Raw genomic sequence first — 26,310 nt, 5'->3', positions numbered from 1 at the left:
CTGAACGCCCGTCCTTCTCACATAGATCTCTTTCCAGGGGCGCGAGTCTGTCAATGGTGCTGGGTCACCTAATGCGGTCTCCAAGGGACGCGTGCTGTTCGCAGGCAGCGGGCCTCCCCGCGTCGGGGCTCCTGCCATCCGGTCTAGGCACCGCCACACCGCCCAGGGTTAACTTCGCGCCCACCAGGCCAGAGAACGGTCCGGGTTGCGCCACCACGGCAACCGTCCGGCGGCGCGCACCACCTGGCTCCGCCCCCTCACGCCGCCGCGCGCGGGCGCCTCTTTGCCCCCCTGCGGCTCCGGCTACTGGCTGGGAGCCTGGGTCTTACTATACTCACTCCATCCGCGTAGCCAATGGCTGGGACCGCCAGGCACTCGTTGGCTTGAGTCACAGGATGCTGGCAACGGTCAGGACCAATCATAGTGCCGCGGAGGCGGGGCGGGCGCTCTCCTAGCCAATAACGGCATTCATAGCTCCTCGCCCCCTGGCTCCACCCCCGAGCTGAGAGACCGTTTCGCGGCCGCAGCTCGCAGACGAGTGGGTGTCAGAGGCTGGCAGTCACCGGGGCTCTGGCAGGTGAGGGGCCGTGAGCGGTGCACGCGGGCGAGGGTCCGGGAGAGGGGGCTCAGGTGAGGGGGCCGGGAGAGGGGCGCGCAGGTGAGGGGGCGCCGGTGAGGGCCCGGGAGAGGGGGTGCAGGTGAGAGGGCCGGGAGAGGGGGCCGGGGAAAGGGGCACAGGTGAGGGACCCGGGAGAGGGGGCGCAAGTGAGGAGGCCGGGGGAGGAGGCGCAGGTGAGGAGGCCGGGGGAGGAGGCGCAGGTGAGGAGGCCGGGGGAGGGGGCACAGGTGAGGGTCCCGGGAGAGGGGGCGCAGGTGAGGGGGCCGGGAGAGAGGACGCAGGTGAAGGGCGCGCAGGGCGGGGGCGGGGGGCGCGGCCTCCGGGCCTGCTTTGCGGTGGGGACAGGCGAGAGCGAACTTCTCCCGCGGTCGAGATAGACCGGGCGTGCTCTTGCCCTGTAAGGGTTTGGCAGTGTCCGAGGCCGCATGTAGGAGGAGACAGCGAGCAGCGGTGACAGCATCGAAGTTTTACACAACGGCACAGGGAGGACAAGGTCTTCCTTCCCAAAAGCTGCACCAGAGACATTCTAAATCGGAGAGCGCGGCGTCCTTCCTGATCTCCTGGTTGAGTCTTTGGATCTAATTAAATCAAGGACTACATGAAATCACAAGATCAAGGGAGGAAAGTATTTCAAGGAGAGACATGACAAGTCTCCCAGATTGGTCTAGTAAAACAAACCACAAAGAATGTTTATAGGATTTGGCAGCTAGAAGATCCTTGGTGATTTATTTGTAAGCCAAGTTAAGGGCAGTGAAGAGACTGGAAAGCAGACTGAATTGCTGGAGAGTAAATGGGAAATGAAAATGCAGACAACCTGCCTAGAACACTCTTTCAGGAGACCTTGCTGACCTGTAGGCATTGACCCTCTTCCTATGATATTACTGTGTGCTTTCTTATTCGCCATTATTTACTATAGCATAAATGGATGACCATTGGCTCCCCCACTTAGCATTTTTGTAACTTGGGTTAAGAAAGTTGCTTCATTGATTTCTCATTTACCTAATGGGGATAATAAATACTTCCTCCCTTATAATAGACAAAATTTTAAGGTATTTAAGTGTACAGTGTGGTAAGTTGATATATGTTTACAGTGTGAAAAGATTCCTACCGTCTAGTTACTATTGTTTACACTTTGTAGATAATACTGAAGCTCAGAGAGGCAGTTGATCTTGCTGAAGGTCACACAGCTAGTAAGCGGTGGTGATTCAGCATTGTGAAACTTGGTAATAACCTCGTGAAAGATGAGGATTGAAATGTTTATTTTGTGATTTTGGATATTGAAGGCATCTTGGTGGGTGGGGAGGTGGATTGCTGCAAGTTGAGTGAAGCAGTGGGAGGCGTTATTTTGGTCTCTCCCTTGAGAAAAAAAAGTTAAAAGAAAGAGAAATAGGACAGTGTGGCTTGGGGAGAGGCAGTAGAGGTTAGGAAAACTTCTTAAGAAAGGAAGACTTGGGTATTCTTTAAACTTGAGGGGATGGACTCCATGAGGAGGGGGAGGATGAAAAGGGTGAGTGGTGGGCAAGCTCTTGGCGAGGTAAGAGGAGCACAGAGGCTGCCCTAGCTGCGTGCTGCAGTCTCTGGAGCTAAGCATTCCAGAACGAGGGGGCAGAAGGACAAAGCCGCGGTGTGAGCTCAGAGACAGGAGGGTTGGCTAAGCTCCCAGTATCCTCTGCAGACTGGGGCTGTCAGTTAGGGGCTGGGGCGGCGGGAGTGGAGCATTTTAAGCACTATTACGAGAGCTTTTGAGGCTTTAAACAATTTGCTTTTAGAGTGTACATCATAATTCGTAAATTAGGAACAGCAGTGAATGTTTTTACGAAAGTAACGTTCTGCATAAGTCTTTCTGTTTTTTGGTTTAGTGACTTATTAAAGTATATTTATTACATAAGTAAAGCATACTCATGAAAATCATTACAATTTAAAAGTTAAAAGAAGTTGCAAACTGGAAAGTAAAATTCTCCTCTCCATAACCCCCTAGTGTGTGCAGGTGGTGCGCACCCAAACCCTGCTGGGTCTTTACCTCTTTTCCTACAGGTCGCTACACTGCAGTGTTCCTTGTGTACGTACTTAAGCACAAAAGCGCTTGGATGAACGTACTTTACATTATCACAAGCGGGGCTCTTGCTAAGCATTCATACTGCAACCTGATTTCATTTGACATGATTTAGACACCTTTTCTGTGGACGTGTGCATCTCCCTCATTCTTTTAAACAGCTGCAAAATTGTCTATGGGGGGACTTGGAATTTATTTAACTAATTTCCTATTGATAGACTTCTTTTTTTTGTTTTTCTTTTTTCTCTTTGTTTTTGCTATTATAAGCAGTGTTTTCCTCAGTCTTACTGTGCCTGTCTTTGTATACGTGAGTGAAAAGACTGCTAGGTCAGAGAGTATTCATTTTGAATTGTGATGATTATTGTGAAATTTTCCTCAGAAATATACTAATCTTCCCTATCAACAGTGTATAAGGATGCTTGTTCCCCAAATTGTTACCCTCGCCAATACAGGGTCCTGAGCAATATGAAACTTTTAGAATTTGATTTTAGAGTGTATTTTCTCATTTGAGTCAAATTGAACTGCTCATTTGTTTAGTGAGTATTTACATTTGTTTTTCTGTGAACCACCTGTGAATGGCCTTTGTCATTTTTCTATTGGGTTTTTAGCCTTTTTCTAAAGCATATTTTGTAGCCCTTTGTCATAAGTGTTGGAAGTACATTTTTCAGTTTGTCATTTGGTCTTTGATGTATTTATAATTGTTTATTTATTTCCCAGTCAGAAGTATTTCATTTTTATGTACTCATATTTGGCAGACTTTTCCCCTATAGGTTTTTTTGTTTTAAGTGACATTTTTAAACTTCATTATTGCCCTTGAAGGTTTTCCATGGAAAACACACTAAAAGATCTCTTTAAAGATACTTTGAAATTCTTTATCCACTGTTCTTTTAGATCCTGCTGTTGAAAGTTAAAAATGTAGCTTTAAAATCAGTATTTACAAGTAGGGGTGGTGGTGACATCCAATAGACTTGTTTTTTTTTTTTTCAGTCGTGTGTTTAGGGCCTGAGAAATTGATTCTCCTTTAGTAATTGGTGTTAAAATGATCAGAAGATGAATTTGAAAAACTCTTTTCTTGGAATTTCATTGTTTGCCTTGTTTATTTATCTATTTATGTATGTATTTATTTTTTACAGAATTGTAAGGCTGTCTGCAGAGATTTGAAAAATGGCAACAAATGAAAGTACCAGCATGTTCAGTTCAGCATCCTTGGCTGTGGAGTATGTAGACTCATTTTTACCTGAGAATCCTCTGCAAGAACCATTTAGAAATGCTTGGAACTATATGTTGAATAATTACACAAAGTTCCAGATTGCAACATGGGGATCCTTGATAGTTCATGAGACCCTTTATTTCTTGCTCTGTTTACCCGGATTTTTGTTTCAATTTGTACCTTACATGAATAAATACAAAATTCAAAAGGTGAGTATGATGGGCTTGCGATGGAATATTGTCATTAGTATTGTTGAAAATTTTAAAAGCAAATACAACTTTGTTTTGAAAGACTCTTGATTACAGCTGTTCAATAGAAATATAATGAAGTCACATCACTTTGAATTTTCTAGTAGAATACATAAAGCAAACAAATAGGGAAATTAATCTTTTTTCTTTATAGATAATTATTTTTTATTGAAGGGTAGTTGACACACAGTATTACATTACATTAGTTTCAGGTGTACAACACAGTGATTCAACATTTATATACATGATAATTCTAGGTACCAGCTATCACCATACCAAGTTGTTACAATATTTTGACTATATTCCTTATACTATACATTACATCCTGGTTACTTATTTATTTTACAATTGGAAGTGTGTACATTATTTTTATTTATTTTTTTTGTGAGGGCATCTCTCATATTTATTGATCAAATGGTTGTTAACAACAATAAAACTCTGTATAGGGGAGTCAATGCTCAATGCACAATCATTAATCCACCCCAAGCCTAATTTTCGTCAGTCTCCAATCTTCTGAAGCATAACAAACAAGTTCTTACATGGAGAACAAATTCTTACATAGTGAATAAGTTACATGGTGAACAGTACAAGGGCAGTCATCACAGAAACTTTTGGTTTTGCTCATGCATTATGAACTATAAACAGTCAGTTCAAATATGAATACTCATTTGATTTTTATCCTTGATTTATATGTGGATACCACATTTCTCTCTTTATTATTATTATTTTTAATAAAATGCTGAAGTGGTAGGTAGATACAAGATAAAGGTAGAAAACATAGTTTAGTGTTGTAAGAGAGCAAATGTAGATGATCAGGTGTGTGCCTGTAGACTGTGTGTTAATCCAAGCTAGACAAGGGCAATAAAACATCCACGTATGCAGAAAGATTTCTCTCAGAACAGGGGGGGTGAGGTTCTAAGCCTCACCTCTGTTGATCCCCAGTTTCTCACCTGATGGCCCCCCTGCGACTGTGCCTGTCTTAGGTTGTTCCTCCCTTGAGGAATCTTACCCGTCTCTGGCTAACCAGTCATCTTCCGGGGCCATACAGGGAAATGTGAAGTTGGTAAGTGAGAGGGAAGCCTTATTGTTTGAAAAGGTTAGCTTTTTACTTCTTTGCATATTTATGCCCTGTGGCTTCTATGCCCAGCATTTGTCTTGAGGTATCTTTACCACTTGGAAGAATTATGATACTCGGTAAATTTGATATGAGGCACGAATTCTATTTAAGGGTTGTAATTAGGAAGGAAGAAGAAAAGCTATAGAAGTAGCAGGCGGAAGAAAACATGGGAAGATTGATTATTTCTTTGACATATCTTCTTGTAGAGTAACTTCAGCATATATAGGTTTTAAGCTACTACTTAAATTGCGCACACACATTAACATAATAGGAGTATAGTTACATAACCAAAGCATATCTGTAATTACCAGCCATCTCCAGTGAAACCAAGAAAACCAGTTAGGCACCTTAGGCATTTGTGAAAACTTATCTATGATATGGTGGATATTGTCCAAATGAACTTGAACAGTCTGAGAGAAATCAGACAAATTAAAACAACCCATTCCTGGGGACTGTTCACATGCCATATGTTCTTTTAACAGTAAATAGTCTGTAGTTGTAAGATTTTGGAGCGCTACAATTTGCACTTCTCCAAATTCTTGGTTGAGTTCCAACAGTATAGATCCAGTCAAATTTGTTGTTTTACTGTATGCACAGGCCAGCTTAGATATCTCCTTCCTCATTCCCATGGCAAGTCCAGGAACTGGTGGGATGAGTGCATCTACAGCTGTAGCAGTGCGTGGATCTTTGTTGGGGTTTTTTGATGATCATCTTCTGGCATGAGTCTTCCAGAGAGTGCTGACGTTGGAAGTTCTCTTTCATATCGTATCTTAGTTCATTTTCGGGGTAGCCCAATTAGGCTTTGATTTTTTGTATAAACGCAAACAGACCCTTTGCCTACACTTTTATATGCCCTTTATACCCTTGTGTAGAACTCATTGGAGGTTACCACACAGGAACTGCCCTTTTTTTGTTTTGTTTTGTTTTGTTTTGTTTTGTTTTTGGTATCACTAATCTACACTTACATGATGAATATTATGTTTACTAGGCTCTCCCCTATACCAGGTCACCCCTATAAACCCCTTTACAGTCACTGTCCATCAGCATAGCAAAATGTTGTAGAATCACTACTTGCCTTCTCTGTGTTGTACAGCCCTCCCTTTTCTCCTAACCCCCCATGCATGTTAGTCTTAATACCCCCCTACTTCTCCCACCCCCTTATCCCTCCCTACCCACCCGTCCTCCCCAGTCCCTTTCCCTTTGGTACCTGTTAGTCCATTCTTGAGTTCTGTGATTCTGGTGCTGTTTTGTTCCTTCAGTTTTTCCTTTGTTCTTATATTCCACAGAGAAGTGAAATCATTTGGTATTTCTCTTTCTCCGCTTGGCTTGTTTCACTGAGCCTAATACCCTCCAGCTCCGTCCATGTTGCTGCAAATGATTGGATTTGCCCTTTTCTTATGGCTGAGTAGTATTCCATTGTGTATATGTACCACATCTTTATCCATTCATCTATCGATGGACATTTAGGTTGCTTCCAATTCTTGGCTATTGTAAATAGTGCTGTGATAAACATAGGGGTGCACTGATCTTTCTCATACTTGATTGCTGCATTCTGAGGGTAAATTCCTAGGAGTGCAATTCCTGGGTCAAATGGTATGTCTGTTTTGAGCATTTTGATGTACCTCCATACTGATTTCCACAATGGTTGAACTAACTTACATTCCCACCAGCAGTGTAGGAGGGTTCCCCTTTCTCCACAGCCTCGCCAGCATTTGTTGTTGTTTGTCTTTTGGATGGCAGCCATCCTTACTGGTGTGAGGTGATACCTCATTGTAGTTTTAATTTGCATTTCTCTGATAATTAGCGATGTGGAGCATCTTTTCATGTGTCTGTTGGCCATCTGTATTTCTTTTTTGGAGAACTGTCTGTTCAGTTCCTCTGCCCATTTTTTAATTGGGTTATTTGTTTTTTCTTTGTTGAGGCGTGTGAGCTCCTTATATATTCTGGACGTCAAGCCTTTATCGGATGTGTCATTTTCAAATATATTCTCCCATACTGTAGGGATCCTTCTTGTTCTATTGATGGTATCTTTTGCTGTACAGAAGCTTTACAGATTAATATAGTCCCACTTACTCATTTTTGCTGTTGTTTTCCTTGCCCGGGGAGATATGTTCAAGAAGAGGTCACTCATGTTTATGTCTAAGAGGTTTTTGCCTATGTTTTCTTCCAAGAGTTTAATGGTTTCATGACTTACATTCACGTCTTTGATCCATTTTGAGTTTACTTTTGTATATGGGGTTAGACAATGGTCCAGTTTCATTCTCCTACATGTAGCTGTCCAGTTTTGCCAGCACCCTCTGTTGAAGAGACTGTCATTTCCCCATTGTATGTCCATGGCTCCTTTATCAAATATTAATTGACCATATATGTCTGGGTTAATGTCTGGATTCTCTAGTCTGTTCCATTGGTCTGTGGCTCTGCTCTTGTGCCAGTACCAAATTGTCTTGATTACTATGGCTTTATAGTAGAGCTTGAAGTTGGGGAGTGAGATCCCCCCTACTTTATTCTTCTTTCTCAGGATTGCTTTGGCTATTCGGGGTATTTGGTGTTTCCATATGAATTTTTGAATTATTTGTTCCAGTTCATTGAAGAATGTTGCTGGTAGTTTCATAGGGATTGCATCAAATCTGTATATTGCTTTGGGCAGGATGGCCATTTTGCCGATATTAATTCTTCCTAGCCACGAGCATGGGATGAGTTTCCATCTATTAGTGTCCCCTTTAATTTCTCTTAAGAGTGACTTGTAGTTTTCAGAGTATAAGTCTTTCTCTTCTTTGGTTAGGTTTATTCCTAGGTATTTTATTTTTTTTGATGCAATTGTGAATGGAGTTGTTTTCCTGATTTCTCTTTCTGTTGGTTCATTGTTAGTATATAGGAAAGCCACAGATTTCTGTGTGTTGATTTTGTATCCTGCAACTTTGCTGTATTCCGATATCAGTTCTAGTAGTTTTGGCGTGGAGTCTTTAGGGTTTTTTATGTACAGTATCATGTCATCTGCAAATAGTGACAGTTTAACTTCTTCTTTACCAGTCTGGATTCCTTGTATTTCTTTGTTTTGTCTGATTGCCATGGCTAGGACCTCCAGTACTATGTTAAATAACAGGGGAGAGAGTGGGTATCCCTGTCTACTTCCCGATCTCAGAGGAAATGCTTTCAGCTTCTCGCTGTTCAGTATAATGTTTGCTGTGGGTTTATCATAGATGGCCTTTATTATGTTGAGGTACTTGCCCTCTATTCCCATTTTGCTGAGAGTTTTTATCATGAATGGATGTTGAACTTTGTCAAATGCTTTTTCAGCATCTATGGAGATGATCTTGTGGTTTTTGTCTTTCTTTTTGTTGATGTGGTGGATGATGTTGATGGACTTTCGAATGTTGTACCATCCTTGCATCCCTGGGATGAATCCCACTTGGTCATGTTGTATGATCCTTTTGATGTATTTTTGAATTCGGTTTGCTAATATTTTGTTGAGTATTTTTGCATCTACGTTCATCAGGGATATTGGTCTGTAGTTTTCTTTTTTGGTGGGGTCTTTGCCTTGTTTTGGTATTAGGGTGATGTTAGCTTCATAGAATGAGTTTGGGAGTATCCCCATCTCCTCTATTTTTTGGAAAACTTTAAGGAGAATGGGCATTATGTCTTCCCTGTATGTCTGATAAAATTCCGAGGTAAATTCTTCTGGCCCGGGGGTTTTGTTCTTTCATAGTTTTTTGATTACCGCTTCAATTTTGTTGCTGGTAATTAGTCTGTTTAGATTTTCTGTTTCTTTCTGGGTCAGTCTTGGAAGGTTGTATTTTTCTCGGAAGTTGTTCATTTCTGCTAGGTTTCCCAGCTTGTTAGCATATAGGTTTTCATAGTATGCTCTAATAGTTGTTTGTATTTCTGTGGGGTCCGTCGTGATTTTTCCTTTCTCGTTTCTGATACTGTTGATTTGTGTTGACTCTCTTTTCCTCTTAATAAGTCTGGCTAGAGGCTTACCTATTTTGTTTATTTTCTTGAAGAACCAGCTCTTGGTTTCTTTGATTTTTGCTATTGTTTTATTCTCAATTGTGTTTATTTCTTCTCTGATCTTTATTATGTCCCTCCTTCTGCTGACCTTAGGCCTCATTTGTTCTTCTTTTTCCAATTTCAATAATTGTGACATTAGACCATTCATTTGGGATTGTTCTTCCTTTTTTAAATATGCTTGGATTGCTGTATACTTTCCTCTGAAGACTGCTTTTGCTGTGTCCCACAGAAGTTGGGGCTTAGTGTTGTTGTTGTCATTTGTTTCCATATATTGCTGGATCTCCATTTTGATTTGGTCATTGATCCATTGATTATTTAGGAGCGTGTTGTTAAGCCTCCATGTGTTTGTGAGCCTCTTTGCTTTCTTTGTACAGTTTATTTCTAGTTTTATGCCTTTGTGGTCTGAAAAGTTGGTTGGTAGGATTTCAATCTTTTGGAATTTTCTGAGACTCTTTTTGTGGCCTAGTATGTGGTCTATTCTGGAGAATGTTCCATGTGCACTTGAGAAGAATGTATATCCTGTTGCTTTTGGATGTAAAGTTCTATAGATGTCGATTAGGTCCATCTGCTCTACTGTGTTGTTCAGTGCTTCCGTGTTCTTACTTATTTTCTGCCTGGAAGATCTATCCTTTGGGGTGAGTGGTGTGTTGAAGTCTCCTAGAATGAATGCATTGTAGTCTATTTCCCCCTTTATTTCTGTTAGTATTTGTTTCACATATGCTGGGGCTCCTGTGTTGAGTGCATATATATTTAGAATGGTTATATCCTCTTGTTGGACTGAGCCCTTTATCATTATGTAGTGTCCTTCTTTATCTCTTGTTACTTTCTTTGTTTTGAAGTCTATTTTATCTGATATTAGTACTGCAACCCCTGCTTTCTTCTCGCTGTTGTTTACCTGAAATATGTTTTTCCATCCCTTGACTTTTAGTCTGTACATGTCTTTGGGTTTGAGGTGAGTTTCTTGTAAGCAGCATATAGATGGGTCTTGCTTTTTTATCCATTCTGTTACTCTGTGTCTTTTGATTGGTGCATTCAGCCCATTAACATTTAGGGTGACTATTGAAAGATATGTACTTATTGCCATTGCAGGCTTTAAATTCGTGGTTACCAAAGGTTCAAGGTTAGCCTCTTTAGTATCTTACTGCCTAACTTAGCTCGCTTATTAAGCTGTTATATACACTGTCTGGAGATTCTTTTCTTCTCTCCCTTCTTATTCCTCCTCCTCGATTCTTCATATGTTGGGTGTTTTGTGCTGTGCTCTTTCTAGGAGTGCTCCCATCTAGAGCAGTCCCTGTAAGATGTCCTGAAGAGATGGTTTGTGGAAAGCAAATTCCCTCAGCTTTTGTTTGTCTGGGAATTGTTTAATCCCACCATCATATTTGAATCATAGTCGTGCTGTATACAGTATCCTTGGTTCAAGGCCCTTCTGTTTCATGGCATTAAATATATCATGCCATTCTCTTCTGGCCTGTAGGGTTTCCGTCAAGAAGTCTGATGTTAGCCTGATGGGTTTTCCTTTGTAGGTGACCTTTTTCTCTCTAGCTGCCTTTAACACTCTTTCCTTGTCCTTGATCTTTGCCATTTTAATTATTATGTGTCTTGGTGTTATCCTCCTTGGATCCTTTCTGTTGGGGGTTCTGTGTATTTCCGTGGTCTGTTCGATTATTTCCTCCCCCAGTTTGGGGAAGTTTTCAGCAATTATTTCTTCCAAGATACTTTCCATCCCTTTTCCTCTCTCTTCTTCTTCTGGGACCCCTATAATACGGATATTGTTCCTTTTGGATTGGTCACACAGTTCTCTTAATATTGTTTAATTCCTGGAGATCCTTTTATCTCTCTCTATGTCAGCTTCTATGCGTTCCTGTTCTCTGGTTTCAATTCCATCAATGGCCTCTTGCATCTTATCCATTCTGCTTATAAACCCTTCCAGAGTTGGTTTCCATTTCTGTAATCTCCTTTCTGGCATCTGTGATCTCCCTCCAGACTTCATCCCATTTCTCTTGCGTATTTCTCTGCATCTGTGTCAGCATGTTTATGATTGTTATTTTGAATTCTTTGTCAGGAAGACTGGTTAGGTCTGTCTCCTTCTCTGGTGTTGTCTCTGTGATCTTTGTCTGCCTGTAGCTTTGCCTTTTCATGGTGATAGGAATAGTTTGCAGAGCTGGGACGAGTGACGGCTGGAAGAACTTCCCTTCTTGTTGGTTTGTGGCCTTCCTCTCCTGGGAGAACAGCGACCTCTAGTGGCTTGTGCTGGGCATCTGCGCGCAGACAGGGCTTCTGCTTCCTGCCCGGCTGCTATGGAGTTAATCTCCGCTGTTGCTGTGGGCGTGGCCTGGCTTAGGCCTCTGCTCCAAAGTGGTGGTGTCGCGTTGGAGGGGGAGCGGCTGGGAGGCTATTTATCTCCGTAAGGGGCCTCCATGCTCCCTGCATCCCAGGGGTTAGGGTGCCCAGAGATCCCCGGATTCCCTACCTCTGGATTAAGTGTCCTGCCCTGCCTCTTTAAGACTTCCAAAAAGCAGCCACCAAAACAAAACAACGACCACAACAAGAAGAAAAAAAAATTTTTTTAATAAAAAAATAATTAAAATAAAAAAAAAGGCCACTCGTTTTTCTTTATTCTCCAGCGCCGTCCTCAGGCATCTGCTCACTGTTCTTGCTGCCCTGTTTCCCTAGTATTGGGGTCCCTATCCCTTTAAGACTTCCAAGAAGCGCTCGCCAAAACAAAACAGAAAAACAAAACAAAACAAAATGGCCGCTCAGTTTTCTTATGTCCTCCGGCGCCAGGCCTCCAGTGCCCGCTCACTGTTCTTGCTGCCCTGTTTTCCTAGTATCAAGCGCCCTGCACTCTGGCCCGGATGGCGGGGGCTGGGTGTTCGGCAGTCCTGGGCTCCGTCTCCCTCCCGCTCTGCCTATTCTTCTCCCACCGGGAGCTGGGTTGAGGGGTGCTCGGCTCCCGCGGGGCCGGGGCTTGTATCTTACCCCCTTTATGAGGCGCTGGGTTCTCTCAGGTGCGGATGTGGTCTGGATGTTGTCCTGTGTCCTCTGGTCTCTATTCTAGGAAGAGTTGTCTTTGTTATATTTTCATAGATATATGTGGTTTTCGGAGGAGATTTCCGCTGCTTTACTCACGCTGCCATCTTGGCTCCCTCCGGAAATTAATTTTAATGTATTTTATTTAACACAATCTAAACTATTTTTCTTTTGACAAGCAATCAGAATTGAAGAGTATTTTATGAGATATTTTATGTTCTTACCCTCATAGTAAGTCCTTGAAATCTGGTGTATATTTTACAGTAATTTTAGCCCATCTCAATTTAGACAAGCTATATTTAAGGTGTTCAATAGTGACATATTGCTAGTTGCTATCATACTGGACAGCATAGCTCTAGGTTATTCTTGGTGGTATTTTAAGAACTATTTGCTAAATTTTGCTTTAAGGTACATGTGATATTAGTCAAATTTGGGTTTATAAATTTTAGTCTTTAAACCAGTTGGAAAGGAAAATTAGGGGGATTTGTGTATGTTAATATCCTAAGACCTTGATCAGGAAAGTTTTGCTTTTTCTCTAAATATATGGTGGTAGTTCTGCACATTCATGTCATCCCAGAAAGGAAGTGATAATGCTCCTAGCTTCTATATATTAGTTTCAGAGCACTAATTTCTTGAGACCTGCTATGCATGACAAAGTGTTGAGATAGACATAGTGCCTCATCTCAGTTCTGAACATAGGGAAAACAGTGACCTCTACTAACGTGGACACTGATGAGGTAGATGGTTTCCCATGCAGGAGGCAGGACTGGCTTCTTAAGAGATGACTTACCAGCACTTGGTAATCCATGATTGTTTCTAATACTTGTTGTTTACCCTTCTATAAATGCATGCCCAGCTAAAACTCAAAGGCACATAGTCTTGGTAGAAAGTCGAATCTTGAGAGAGGTGATCTGTGGAGGTTAATTTGTACCCACTGTGCTTGTGTTCTCAGCAGCCTGGGAGTTTTCTTGCCCCTCCCAGTGAGTCTGACTTTATTTAAGGAGGTACTAACCTTACCCTCTCTGAGGCACTGGGCTGCTGGGTCAAGTGACTAGGAAGACTCTACGCCCAAGGAGGAAATTGAAAAGGGATGTTGCCCGAAGGAGAGTGTACTGTTACCCTACATTAAGGACACATTCTGAGGAACCTCCATACTGCTTTCCACAATGGTTGAAGTAGTTTACATTCCCACGAGCAGTGTAGGAGGGTTCCCCTTTCTCTACAACCTCGCCAACATTTGTTGTTTGTCTTTTCAATGATGGCAATCCTTACTGGTGTGAGGTGATATCTCATTGTAGTTTTAATTTGCATTTCTCTGATGATTAGCAATGTGGAGCATCTTTTCATGTGTCTGTTGGCCATCTGAATTTTTTCTTTGGAGAAGTGTCTGTTCAGATCCTCTGCCCCTTTTTAAATTGGATTATTTGCTTTTTGTTTGTTGAGGCATGTGAGCTCTTTATATATTTTAGAAGTCAGCTCCTTATCAGATATATCATTTACAAATATATTCTCTCATACGGTAGGATGTCTTTTTGTTCTACTGATGATGTACTTTGCTGTATAGAAGCTTTTTAGTTTGATGTAGTCCCACTTGTTCATTTTTGCTTTTGTTTCCCTTGCTCAAGGAGATATGTTCATGAAAAAGTTGTTCATGTTTATATTCAAGAGAGTTTTGCCTATGTTTTCTTCTAAGAGTTTTATGTGTTCATGACTTACATTCAGATATTTGATCTATTTTGAGTTTACTTTTTGTACAGAATTACATAGTAATCCAGTTTCTTTCTCTTACATGTAGCTGTCCAGTTTTGCCAACACCAGCTGTTGAAGAGGCTGTCATTTCCCTGTTGTATGTCCATGGCTCCTTTATCATATATGAATTGGCTGTATATATTTGGGTTTATATCAGGGCTCTCTATTCTGTTCCATTGATATATGGGTCTGTTTTTGTGCCAGTACCAAATTGTCTTTGATTACTGTGACTTTGTAGTAGAGCTTGAAGTTGGGGAGAGTAATCTTCCCTGTTTTATTCTTCCTTCTCAGCATTGCTTTGGCTATTCGGGGTCTTTTGTGGTTCCATATGAATTTTTAAACTATTTGTTCTAGTTCATTGAAGAATGCTGTTGGTATTTTGATAAGGATAGCTTTGAATCTGTAGATTGCTTTAGGCAGGATGGCCATTTTGACAATATTAATTCTTCCTACCCAAGAGCATGAAATGTATTTCCATTTATTAGTGTCCTCTCTAATTTATCTTAAGAGTGTGGTTTTCTGGGTATAGGTCTTTTACCTCCTTGGTTAGGTTTATTTCTAGGTATTTTATTCTTTTTGATGCAATTGTGAATGGAATTGTCCTCCTAATTTCTCTCTCTGCTTGTTCATTGTTAGTGTATAGGAAACCAACAGATTTCTGTGTGTTAATTTTGTATCCTACAACTTTGCTGAATTCAGATATTAGTTCTAGTGGTTTTGGAGTGGATTCTTTAGGGATTTTTATGTACAATATCATATCATCTGCAAACAGTGACAGTTTAACTTCTTCCTTACCAATCTGGATTCCTTGTATTTCTTTGTTTTGTTTTACTGCCATGGCTAGGACCTCCAGTACTCTACTGAATAAAACTGGGGAGAGTGGGTTTCCTTGTCTTGTTCCCAGTCTTAGAGAAAAAACTATCAGCTTTTCACTGTTAAGTATGATGTTGGCTGTGGGTTTGTCATTTATGGCCTTTATTATGTTGAGGTACTTGCCCTCTATACCCATTTTTTGAGAGTTTTTATCATGAATGGATGTTGAATTTTGTCGAATGCTTTTTCAGCATCTTTGGAGGTGATCATGTAGTTTTTGTCATTCTTTTTGTTGGTGTGGTGGATGATGTTGATGGATTTTCAAATGTTGTACCATCCTTGCATCCCTGAGATGAATCCCACTTGATCATGGTGTATGATCTTCTTGATGTATTTTTGAATTTGTTTTGCTAATATTTTGAGTATTTTTGCATCTGTGTTCATCAGGGATATTGGTCTGTAGTTTTCTTTTTTGTGGTGTCTTTTCCTTGTTTTGATATTAGAGTGATGCTGGCTTCATAGAATGAGTTTGGAAGTATTCCCTCCTCTTCTATTTTCTGGAAAACTTTAAGAAGAATGGGTATTAGGTCTTCTCTAAATGTTTGATGAAATTCAGCAGTGAAGCCATCTGGTACAGGGGTTTTAAAAGTTCTTGGGTAGTTTTTGATTATTGATTCAATTTCATTTCTGGCAATTGGTGTGTTCAGATTTTCTGTTTCTTCCTGGGTCAGTCTTGGAAGGTTGTATTTTTCTAGAAAGTTGCCCATTTCTTCTAGGTTATCCAGTTTGTTAGCATATAATTTTTCATAGTATTCTCTTATAATTCTTTATATTTCAATTGTGTCCATAGTGATTTTTCCTTTCTTATTTCTGATTCTGTTTATGTGTGTAGACTGTTTTTTTCTTGATAAGTCTGGCTAGGGGTTTATCTATTTTGTTTATTTTCTCAAAGAACCAGCTCCTGCTTTCATTGATGATTCTTTCTTTTGTTTTATTCTTCTCAATTTTATTTATTTATTCTCTGATCTTTATTATGTCCCTCCTTCTACTGACTTTGGGGCTTCTTGGTTCTTTTTTCAATAATTGTGAATTTAGTCTGTTCATTTGGGATTGTTCTTCCTTCTTCAAATAGGCCTGAGTTGCTATATACTTTCCTCTTAGAACTGCCTTTGCTACGTCCCACAGAAATTGGGGTGTTTTGCTGTTTTTGTCATTAGTCTCCATATATTCCTTGATCTTTGTTTTAATTTGGTCATTGATCCCAATTATTTAGGAGCATGTTGTTAAGCCTCCACGTGTTTGTGAGCCTTTTTTTCTTTGTACAATTTATTTGTAGTTTTATACCTTTGTGATCTGAGAAGTACAATTTCAGTCTTTTTGAATTTGCTGAGGCTCTTTTTGTGGCCTAGTATGTGACCATTCTGGAAAATGTTCCATGTGCACTCGAGAAGAATGTGTATCCTGTTGCTTTTGGTTGAAGTGTTCTGTAAATTTCTGTTAGGTCCATCTGTTCTAATGTGTTGTTCAGTGCCTCTGTCTCCTTATTTGCTATCTGGTTGATTAGTCCTTTGGAGTGAGTGGTGTGTTGAAGCCTCCTAAAATGAATTCACTGCATTCTATTTCCCCCTTTAATTCTGTTAGTGTTTGTACATGTTTGGGTGGTCCTATGTTGTGTTCATAGATACTTATAATGGTTGTATCCTCTTGTTGGAGTGACCCCTTTATCATTACATAATACCCTTCTTTGTCTCTTGTTAATTTCTTTGTTTTAAAGTCCATTTTATCTGATACAATATTGCAACTCCTGCTTTTTTCTCCCTATTAGTTGCATGAAATATCTTTTTCCATTCCTTCACTTTTAGTCCATGTATGTCTTTGGGTTTGAAGTGAGTCTCTTATAGGCAGCATGTAGATGGGTCTTGCTTTTTTATCCATTCTGTAACTCTGTCTTTTGATTGGTGCATTCAGTCCATTTACATTTAGGGTGATGATTATTAATAGATAGGTACGTATTGCCATTGCGGGCTTTGGATTCATGGTTACCGAAGGTTCAAGGGCAGCTTCTTTACTATCTAACAGTCTAACTTAGCTCACTTATTACACTATTATAACAATCTGTATATTCTTTTTTTTTTTTTCCCTTCTTTTTCTTCCTCTTCCACTCTTTACATGTTAGTTGTCATAGTCTGTGCTCTTTGTGTATCCCTTCCCTGACTTTTTGGGTAGCTGATTTAGTTTTGTATTTGGTTAGTATTTAATTGATTTACTACCTTTACTGTGGTTTTATTTTCTTTGGTGACAGCTATTTAGCCTTAGGAGGACTTCCATCTAAATCAGTACCTTTAAATACACTGTAAAGATAGTTTGTCTGAGGAAAATTCCCTCAACTTTTGCTTATCTGAGAATTGTTTAATCCCTCCTTCAAATTTAAATGATAATCTTGCTGGGTAGCGTATTCTTGGTTTCAGGCCCTGAATATATCATGCCACTCCCTAGGTTTCTGCTGAGAAATCTGATGATAGCCTGATGGGTTTTCCTTTGTATGTTATCTTTTTTCTCTCTCTGGCTGCTTTTAATACTCTGTCAGTGTCCTTCATCTTTGCCATTTTAATTATTATATGTCTTGGTGTTGTCTTTCTAGAATCCCTTGTGTTGGGAGATCTGTACACTTCCATGGCCAGATTGGGGAAAGTTTTCAGCAATTATTTCTTCAAAGACACATTCCCTTTTTCTCTCTTCTTCTTCTTCTGGTACCCCTATAATATGAATATTGTTCCATTTGGATTGTTCACACAGTTCTCTTAATATTCTTACATTTCTAGAGGTCCATTTTTCTCTCTCTGCCTAACCTTTTTATTCCTGTTCTCTAATTTCTATTCCATTTACTGTCTCCTCTACCTTGTCTAATCTGCTTTTAAATCCCTCCATTGTGTTTCATTTCAGCTACTGTATATTTAAGGTGTCTGTGTCCCTCGTGAATTCATCCCTTAGCTATTGGATATTTTTCTGTATCTCCATTAGCATGCTTATGACTTTTATTTTGAGTTCTTTTTTAGGAAGATTGGTGATTTCAGTCATGGAACTCTCTTTCTGGTGTTTGAGGGATTTTGGATTGAACAAGGTTCTTTTGCCATTTCATAATCCTGGAGTGATGACTCTGGTCGCAGGCGAGTGGTGCCAGTGCCTACCCTAAAGAGCAAGCCCTTTCCTCTTTCTCGGCTGCAATGTCTATCTCTGCTGTCTGGTCCAGTGAGCCATGCTCAGGGAATGGCCTCTGGGTTAATCCCCTAAGCTGCCTTGAGCAGGGCTGCCCTCAGTTGCCTGTAGTGATGGTGGTGGTTGCAGGCGAGGGGCACTGGGGCCTGCTAGGAGGACAAAGCCCTTAACTGCTTCTCGGCTGCAGTGCCTGCCTCCGCTGTCAGGGCTGGTGAGTCTGCTCAGGGAGAAGCCTCTGCATTAAGCTGTGTAGTTGCTGTAGGTGGGGCTGCTCTCCAGATGGTTTGGAGCAATGGTGGGGACAGCAGGTTTGTGCACAGGTGCCTGTGGGGAGGAAGAAGTGGCAGGCTGCTTATCTCGGTGAGGGGCCTTAGACTGCATTGCCAGCCAGGGGAATGGAACACCTGAAGCTCCTGAACATTCCCAACCTGCTGGGCTGAGTGTGCCAGGACGATTTTGTCCACCTGTTCCATCTCCTAAACCCTTGCCCCTTTAACAGCCTTCTCACTATTGGGAAGTCTTTCAAAGTGCCCACCTTTCTTTTGTCCCAAAGCAGCTGGTTGTGCAACCTGTTGACAGTCTCAGTCTCTGACTTTGGCTTTCATGCCCTCTAACCTGCAGAGTACCATGCAATGTGGGTTTGTGCTCCCGGAGTAGATTTCTAGGACTGGGTATTTAGCAGTCCTGGGCTTCGGCTTCCTCCACGCTCTGATTCTCTTCCACCCGCCCATGAGCTGGGGTGGGGGGAGTGCTAGGGTCCCGCTGGGTTTTGGCTTTTTTACTTTGCCCTTTTCCATGAGATGTTCTCTTTCAGATGTAGACCGGCTGGTGTAATCTTATTTCTGGTCACTCTTTTAGGAATAGTTGTATTTGCATAATATATGTGGTTTTGGGAGATTTCCACCTTCTCATGCCACCATCTTTTTTTCTCGAGTATCTTTATAAAATGTCATATGTTCTCATAATTCTCTAGAAATTTTTCTCAAGGATGTATATACTAAAAAAATTATTTTATAGTGATGTCCTTTCCTATTAAGGTGCAGTTATATATAGATTATAGTAAACTCTGCTATTCCACCAGGTATGAGTTTGTGATTAACTATTTTTAAACTAATTTGTATACACATTAAACAGTATAGCATGATTTTATTAGTTGTGGTTGATTAGTTTTTGTGCTACTGCTACAGCTATATGGGTGTCAGATTCTAGCCACGATATTAAAAGTCTGTAAGCAAGTTTCTGTGGGAAATAATGCCTTTGTGGCCCCATCGGAATCTTCCATTTCTTTTATTCCCAGTCACAGAGGAGGAGTTGGGGGTCAGATAATGTTCAAGTTCACATACAAAAAGTTATAAATTGTCTTGTCTAAGCCTTTCATTTTATTGAGGAAACAGTATGAGCATCACAGAGGTAATTAACTGGTTTGTGGAAACTCTGAGATTGGACCCTGGCTCTGTAGACTGATCACTTTTTTTTTATCAGGGAAGAACACTTAAAGAATTTCAAGAATGGGACTGGAGACCTAGGTTTTGGTTAGTCCAACTTCTGCTCATCACTGCTTGTATGACCCTGGGCCAGGTGGTTGACCTTTTGGGCTTCTGCTGGGGACCAGTGTTTTCCATGCCTGGGGTATTACAGTTCAGTTAAAAAAGCTTCACTGGCAGAATTGTGAAGTTTTAAGTTAGGACATTTAAAACAAAGCAGTAACTGCTGTTTATTATCACCATCTTCTGTAAAACCAAAAGCACTTTTTCTTATCTAAGTGCAGCCTTTTCAATTGAATACATTTCATTTTTTTTCATCTGGCTTACTAAGCAAGTCAACATCCTGAAGAAGTCTTATGAACATGTCACTACATTAATCTCACTTTTCTCATTTGACTTTAATCTGTAAACTTCATCATCTGTGGGGAGTAGCGCTCGATTCTTGAGGAACCACTGGACATCTGTGAAGAATACCGTCATCCTATATGAACAAAAATGCACTCATTTCTAGGAGTGACTCCCACTGCATGGCTGGAAGCATTGACTTACCTATATAATAAAGACTTCCAATGCTGCATGCACGGCTGCTGCAGCTGTTGGGAGAACCCAACTGTATTCTTAGTGTTACACGCTTCTTTGAAATTCCGGTTTAAAGAAGTGAATGTTCTGTGTGCAGCAAAGACTGGAGAATTACTCATTCTAGAGTGCTTCTTTGGTTTGTTTGAGAACTATTATGCTTGGGTTTGCCTGTTAGCCATTTCTTCACCTATTTAAAGTGTACTGATAGTTGTCAAGCATTTAGAAGAAGAGGATGTCCTGGCCCTTAGTTAATGTAACATACTAGCTGGTAACATGGAATTCACATACCATAGAATTAATCATGTAACAGAATGAAGGTCTTATATAAACATTTGAGAAAAAAATTGAGTTCACTTCTAGTTTTTAGGTCAAACCATTGACAGTATTGTGATTTTTCTCCATAGGATATACCGGAAACATGGGAAAACCAATGGAAATGTTTTAAAGTACTTCTCTTTAATCACTTTTGCATCCAGTTTCCTTTGATTTGTGGAATTTACTATTTTACAGAGTATTTCAGTATTCCTTATGATTGGGAAAGAATGCCAAGATGGTATGTAAAGATTTGATTTTTATACTCAGTCATGGTTTATTAAAATATCCTTAATGTTTGTCTTCTTTTTTTGTTTGGTTAATGTTTATTTGTTCTAAACTTTGGATGTAAATAATATGGAAAAGTGACCCATACTAGAAACTTGAAATGTCCACATTTTTATCTCTTTCTATATTTTCATGGGCCATTTTATTGGGAGGTGAGCTCCTTGTATTGGTGTTTCTATAGTATCCTTGATACGAATGTGTACAGACACACATGCTCATACTAAGTAGAGAAAGTATATGTGAAGTCTAAAATGAACAGAGTAAATGAGAGAATAGCTTGTGAATAGTTTATAAAAATCATTTCCATCTAGACACAGATGTCTATTAACAGAGCAGAAATATTTGTGTTCAAATAATATTTGTATTATTTGACATAACTATCTATTCCTGACATAACCTGATACAGATATGCCAATGTATAAACACATACTTTTCCTATATAATGTGTAGTCAACATAAAGAAGAGTTTCTGTGTGTGTTCATTTTATATAAAATATTTTTTCTCTACTGCATTATGTCCTTTCTCTTTGGTGGAAAACTGATGGTTTTGCTATTGTTTAATCTTAGCAAAGTCGTTCATCAATATTACTCTTTTCCTAGCAGTTTTGAAGTTTGTTTCATAACTCTGAGTTTATACCTGTGAGTTTTTAAAAAAAGAATTCAAATTGCTTTAGTGGCTTATATGTTTAAACCTTCTTTGAGTGGCATCATTGTAGATAGCTCTCTTGCATCTGGCAGTTTTAAGAATTTGCTGATCAGTATATCCAGCTAGATCAAGCTAGTGAGTGGCTATTTGGTTTTAGGTAGTGTCTCAGGAAGTGACCCCAGGTAGAAGTCTAGATTGTTCAAGTAAAAGTTATTTTATACTGAGTGTAGTATTTTCATCTTAAAGGTATACGCTCTTGGCCAGATGCTTTGGCTGTGCAGTGATCGAGGATTCCTGGCACTATTTCTTGCATAGGCTCTTACACCACAAAAGAATATATAAATATATCCATAAAGTTCATCATGAGTTTCAGGTATGTCAGAATTATATTTAAAACTTTTTTTTTCCATTAGAGGCAAATTTTTTTTTAGATCTCTGGAGCTTTCAAAAATACCTTTGGCATGATTGTTAACACACACACACACACACACACACACACACACACACACCAGAGAAAGTTCTAAAAAGTTTCTTTAGTATCTTAATGTCATGGATACTTGAGACTGAAAGAAAAGTCAAGAAATAGTTCAGATTCTCATTTTGGGGCCTATAACACTATTCTGACACAGTTCGATATGTGGCAGTTTGATAGATGCCATAGTGATGTTAGTGTCATTTAAATTCAACTCTAAAACAGCAGACCTTTAAACTTCAAAAATAATAACCACTTAGTTTCAACACATTTCCACTGCATTGCTGACTCCCAGAAAAACAGTGATTTTTATCAGAACTGCTTGAGTACAGCTCTGCCAAACTTGTTAGGTCAGTTTGTTCTTCATTGATCCTGATTGCATCCTATGCTAAATCAAGCATCCATTTCTTGACAGAGCAAATTCAGATGCATAAACCAAAATTAGGGTTCAAGTTACTTATTTAATGCCTTTATCTTAAACCATCAAAGACAGTTATTAAGGTTTTATTCAGGACATTGCTAGATCTTTTGATGTTTGATAGGAACAAAAATATTTTTTTGAGAATTAGTGTTATATATGTGTGGCTAGATATACTACTATATATTGAAACAGTTAATCGTTTTATAAAACTATATACATATATAAATTAGAATATGTGTGTTAGGGTTCTCCAGAGAAACAGATTCAGTAGGACACACACACACACACACATTTATTTTAAGTAATTGGCTCATGCAACTTTGGGGGTTGGGAAGTGGCAGATCTGGAATCTGTAGGGCAGATCATATGGAATTCAGGCAAGAGCTCATGCAGTCTTGGCAACAGGGCAAAAGGTCTGGAGGCCCAGGCAAGATGTCTGTGTTGTGGTCTTGAGAATTCCATTTTCTTCAGGGAACCTGAGTTTTTGTTTTTAAGACCTTCAACTGATTGGATGAACCCTACCTGCATTATGAAAGGTCTCCTTTACTCAAAGTCTATTGATTTAAATGATAGTCTCATATAAAACATTCACTTACAGCAGCATCCAGACTAGTGTTTGACCAAACAGTTGAACACCATAGCCTAGCCAAGCCGACTCATAAACTAAACCATCACAATATGCTAAGGAGTTCTTATCTCTTTTAGGCTCCATTTGGAATGGAAGCTGAATACTCACATCCCCTGGAAACCCTAATTCTTGGAACTGGATTTTTCATTGGAATTGTGGTGTTATGCAATCATGTAATTCTTCTTTGGGCATGGGTGACCGTTCGTTTGATAGAAACTATTGATGTCCATAGGTGAGCTATGGTTTCTTTTCAGGTATAAGGTGTCATAAAATCATAAAATACCTTTATCTTCATGGTCACAGGATTATCTTTATTTCTCAGAGACTAATAGCCTTGTTAATGTTATTATTTTTTTTAAAATGAGAGCATAATCATCGGATAAAAGTTCAAATAATAGGTTTTTTATATTAACATCCTTGTCAACAGCTATTGTCATTTTTACAGTGAGAATATATTCATGTATTATTCGGTCAAATGAAATCATATGTTCATAAGTACTGCAGCACTGCCTCCCAAAGGGCCCCTATTCTCAGTACTGAAGTTTTTAATTTTCTTGTAGTAAAATCTATCAGTCATTTTCTTTATGGTGTTTGAGTTTCATGCCTCACTTACGTCTTCCTGCAATATTGTTCAAATGAAAATATTTTTGTGTGCTAAAAATTTGATTGAATACCAGCAGTTCAGGACCAGCAATTATTTTATCCTTCTGTAATGAACCTAGACTTAATTAACACTTAGTTGAAAAAGTACTGAAACATTTAGCTTTTACTGAATAAGTATTTCTGGTCCTTGCCCAAAACTGCTTGTAATATATATATATATTTCTCATGCTTGCTTTCTGTTGATTGGAAGGCATTTTATGGTTAAATATTCTATTTAATGACTTTTAAATTATAAAATGCTTAATATACTAATATTTCATTATTTTAAAATTATCATATATATATATATATTTATTTATTTATTACATTTTGATTTGGGACTTAACTACTATACCCATGAAAGCAGAATATCAAATTCCAATAATTATTTTTAAGACACTGCAGTAGCAAAGTTAATGCTTATGTTCTAGGCAGAGAACATTTTTCTATAGATAAGTTGTAAATGATGTCTCCTTATCCTTTCCTCCCTCCTTTCAGGTGAGACATTAGAGTGATTTGGTTTGGTGTAAGTGTGGATATCAGGTTTTAGATTTGTAGTTAGAAGTAAAGGAGGTTACTGTAAAAGAAGTTGCTACATAGTGATTCTCAGGTTTAACCTTATTAATGCTTGATATTTTCATATTACTTTTCCTAAAGGACATGTAGTATTATGGGTATTGCAAACTGGTTAGAAAGCTCCTCTAAAATAGAAAAGAAGAGAAAAATAATTTTTGAAAATCTATATCTAAAGGTTCATTACTAAAATTCTTCCCTGATGTATAATACTAATTTCCATGGATCTTTCAAATTTTTATAAAAATTTCCTTAAAGTGCATTCTAGAATATGCACCATTTTCTGTGAGTTTTTGTCTTTTGTAAACACATCAGAAATAAAGTGACTTAGGTAAGGTGGAGTGTTACTTGAATTAGCTAATGAGCATATTACTATCAGTGAAAATATCAGTTATTTGAAGTGTATTTATTTCCTTAATGACTGGCTGTTCTCATTTCAGTGGTTATGATATTCCTCTCAACCCTTTGAATCTCATCCCTTTCTACGCCGGCTCCCGGCATCATGATTTCCACCACATGAACTTCATCGGAAACTATGCTTCAACATTTACATGGTGGGATAGAATTTTTGGAACAGACTCTCAATTTATTGCCTATAATGAAAAAATGAAGAAGATCGAGAAAAAGACTGAATAAATATCTCATATAAACATTCCTGAAGATAACACAATTTCCTGAATTGAAGCTAGTAGCTAACATTGCTTCTGCAGAGCAGAAATAAATATGTGTCTTGGCTGCTAAGTGATTAAAAAGAACATTAACAACCTTTAATTATCTTCCTAGTAGGAACTTTTTCTACTTTATGTACAAGTTCTCTACATGTAGAAATAAGTAAATATATACTTAAATACAAATTTCATGAGGAAGTTTTAAAAAGGCCATGTCTCTAACCTCTACAAAAAGGTTTTAAATAATGGCGGAAGTATTAATCTGTCTTTCCTCAGTAATACCATAGGCCTGCGGTTGAGTGAAATTGGTCTTTAAGTCTCTTAGATATATAGTGACTATTTCAAAAATTCTTAGGTTGTTGGCCTCAGATTGAAGTTTAGATGTGCTTTAGAATTTGCCTAAAAATGAAAAATATCACCAGTTGAGCCCCATCAGCTAATAAATGCAGTGTGATGGGAGCAGCCAAACAAGGAATAGCATCACCAAGAGCATCTGCTGTCTCTTGAGCGCTCAAATCGGGGGTGGTTCTCTTCTTGGGGAAGTCCTTTCCGACTGCAAGGTACTACTGGCATTTATAATTAGGCATTTCTGAATTTAAGTGGCATATTTTAGTCTAAAGGTTTTGAGGTTCGTTGAATTTTTTTTAAAAATTGAGGGTTTTTTCTGCTATTTACCCATCCCTTTTTGTAAATCAAGTTTTCATTATACTTAAAGCTGTATCTTGAAACTTTGTGAACTGACTTGCTGTATTTGCACTTTGAGCTATTGAAATAAATGTGATTTCTTGTGATTATCTGGTTTCTAATTTTGAATGGCAGCTGTCACCTTTTATTTATGTTAGGAAAAGCAGAAATTTTATTAAGTTTTGTAATAAAAGGAATAATTATATTTTTTTAGCTGAAGCTATCTAAATGCTTCATTTGCTAAATTGTAGTTTCAACATGTATTTATCAGGCTATCTTTGTGGGAGGTTCCTTTGACCTAATAAAGTAGAGGATTTTGAAGCAGCTCTTTGCTTAGAAAATGTTTTCTGTACAGATGCAAGAATAGAGCTAAACTTTTTAGGGCTTAGTAATCTTAGGTATCTAGATTCTAATTCAAGTCAGGAGTTGATAGTTAGCATATAGTAGTACCAAATTGTTATTTTTTATTATAAGGAGCCAATTTCTGGTAGTTTTTCCTTTTTTTTTGGAAAACATAACATGGTAAATGGGTTCCAGTAAGGATTCAGAAAGTTAAAATGGAGAATATTTGGCAAGACCATATTCCTAACTTGCACTTGGCTCACAGGACCCTTTTCTTCCCCCCTTCCCACTTCTCCCCACCTATGGGTGTGGGTATAATAACTATGTTAGCTTTAGTTCTGAAATAGTGACTTTGGGGCTGTATTTGTGCTGATTACTTAAGATAGCTATGGAATTCTTCATTCTCTGCCTTTCACCCTAATATTCATGGGATGCACAGACACCTCCATCAGCAATAAAACTGACTCCCTTTCAGTGCTTAGGGAGGTGAGACCTACTGTTGGAAGTG

General features: G+C 39.1%; 1 protein-coding gene across 2 annotated transcripts; it reads left to right on the top strand.

The window, feature by feature from the left end:
• The first annotated feature begins 500 nt into the window (after positions 1-500).
• MSMO1 (methylsterol monooxygenase 1) lies at positions 501-25,567 on the top strand. 2 transcript variants are annotated; one of them, XM_036888928.2, is made up of 6 exons: positions 501-577; positions 3,806-4,091; positions 20,531-20,679; positions 21,619-21,745; positions 22,971-23,125; positions 24,549-25,567. In XM_036888928.2, the coding sequence occupies exons 2-6, from the start codon at positions 3,837-3,839 to the stop codon at positions 24,742-24,744; spliced, it is 882 nt and encodes a 293-aa protein (XP_036744823.2). In that variant the 5' UTR covers positions 501-577; positions 3,806-3,836; the 3' UTR covers positions 24,745-25,567. The 2 variants fall into 2 exon arrangements, with proteins under 2 accessions (XP_036744823.2, XP_036744824.2); XM_036888929.2 differs by having other exon boundaries at positions 555-630.
• Positions 25,568-26,310: the final 743 nt, after the last annotated feature.

This window comes from Manis pentadactyla, chromosome 1 (assembly GCF_030020395.1).
Source record: "Manis pentadactyla isolate mManPen7 chromosome 1, mManPen7.hap1, whole genome shotgun sequence".
In the NCBI taxonomy this organism is placed as follows: domain Eukaryota; kingdom Metazoa; phylum Chordata; class Mammalia; order Pholidota; family Manidae; genus Manis; species Manis pentadactyla.
Note: the sequence above shows the minus strand (reverse complement) of the source record. Positions and strands in the feature narration are given on the sequence as shown.

Coding starts and splice junctions, on each gene's coding strand:
- MSMO1 (XM_036888928.2), top strand. CDS start 3,837: ATGGCAACAAATGAAAGTACCAGCATGTTCAGTTCAGCATCCTTGGCT. Junction 20,680..21,618: donor TGGGAAAGAATGCCAAGATG/GTATGTAAAGAT, acceptor TTCATCTTAAAG/GTATACGCTCTTGGCCAGAT. Junction 23,126..24,548: donor GAAACTATTGATGTCCATAG/GTGAGCTATGGT, acceptor TTCTCATTTCAG/TGGTTATGATATTCCTCTCA.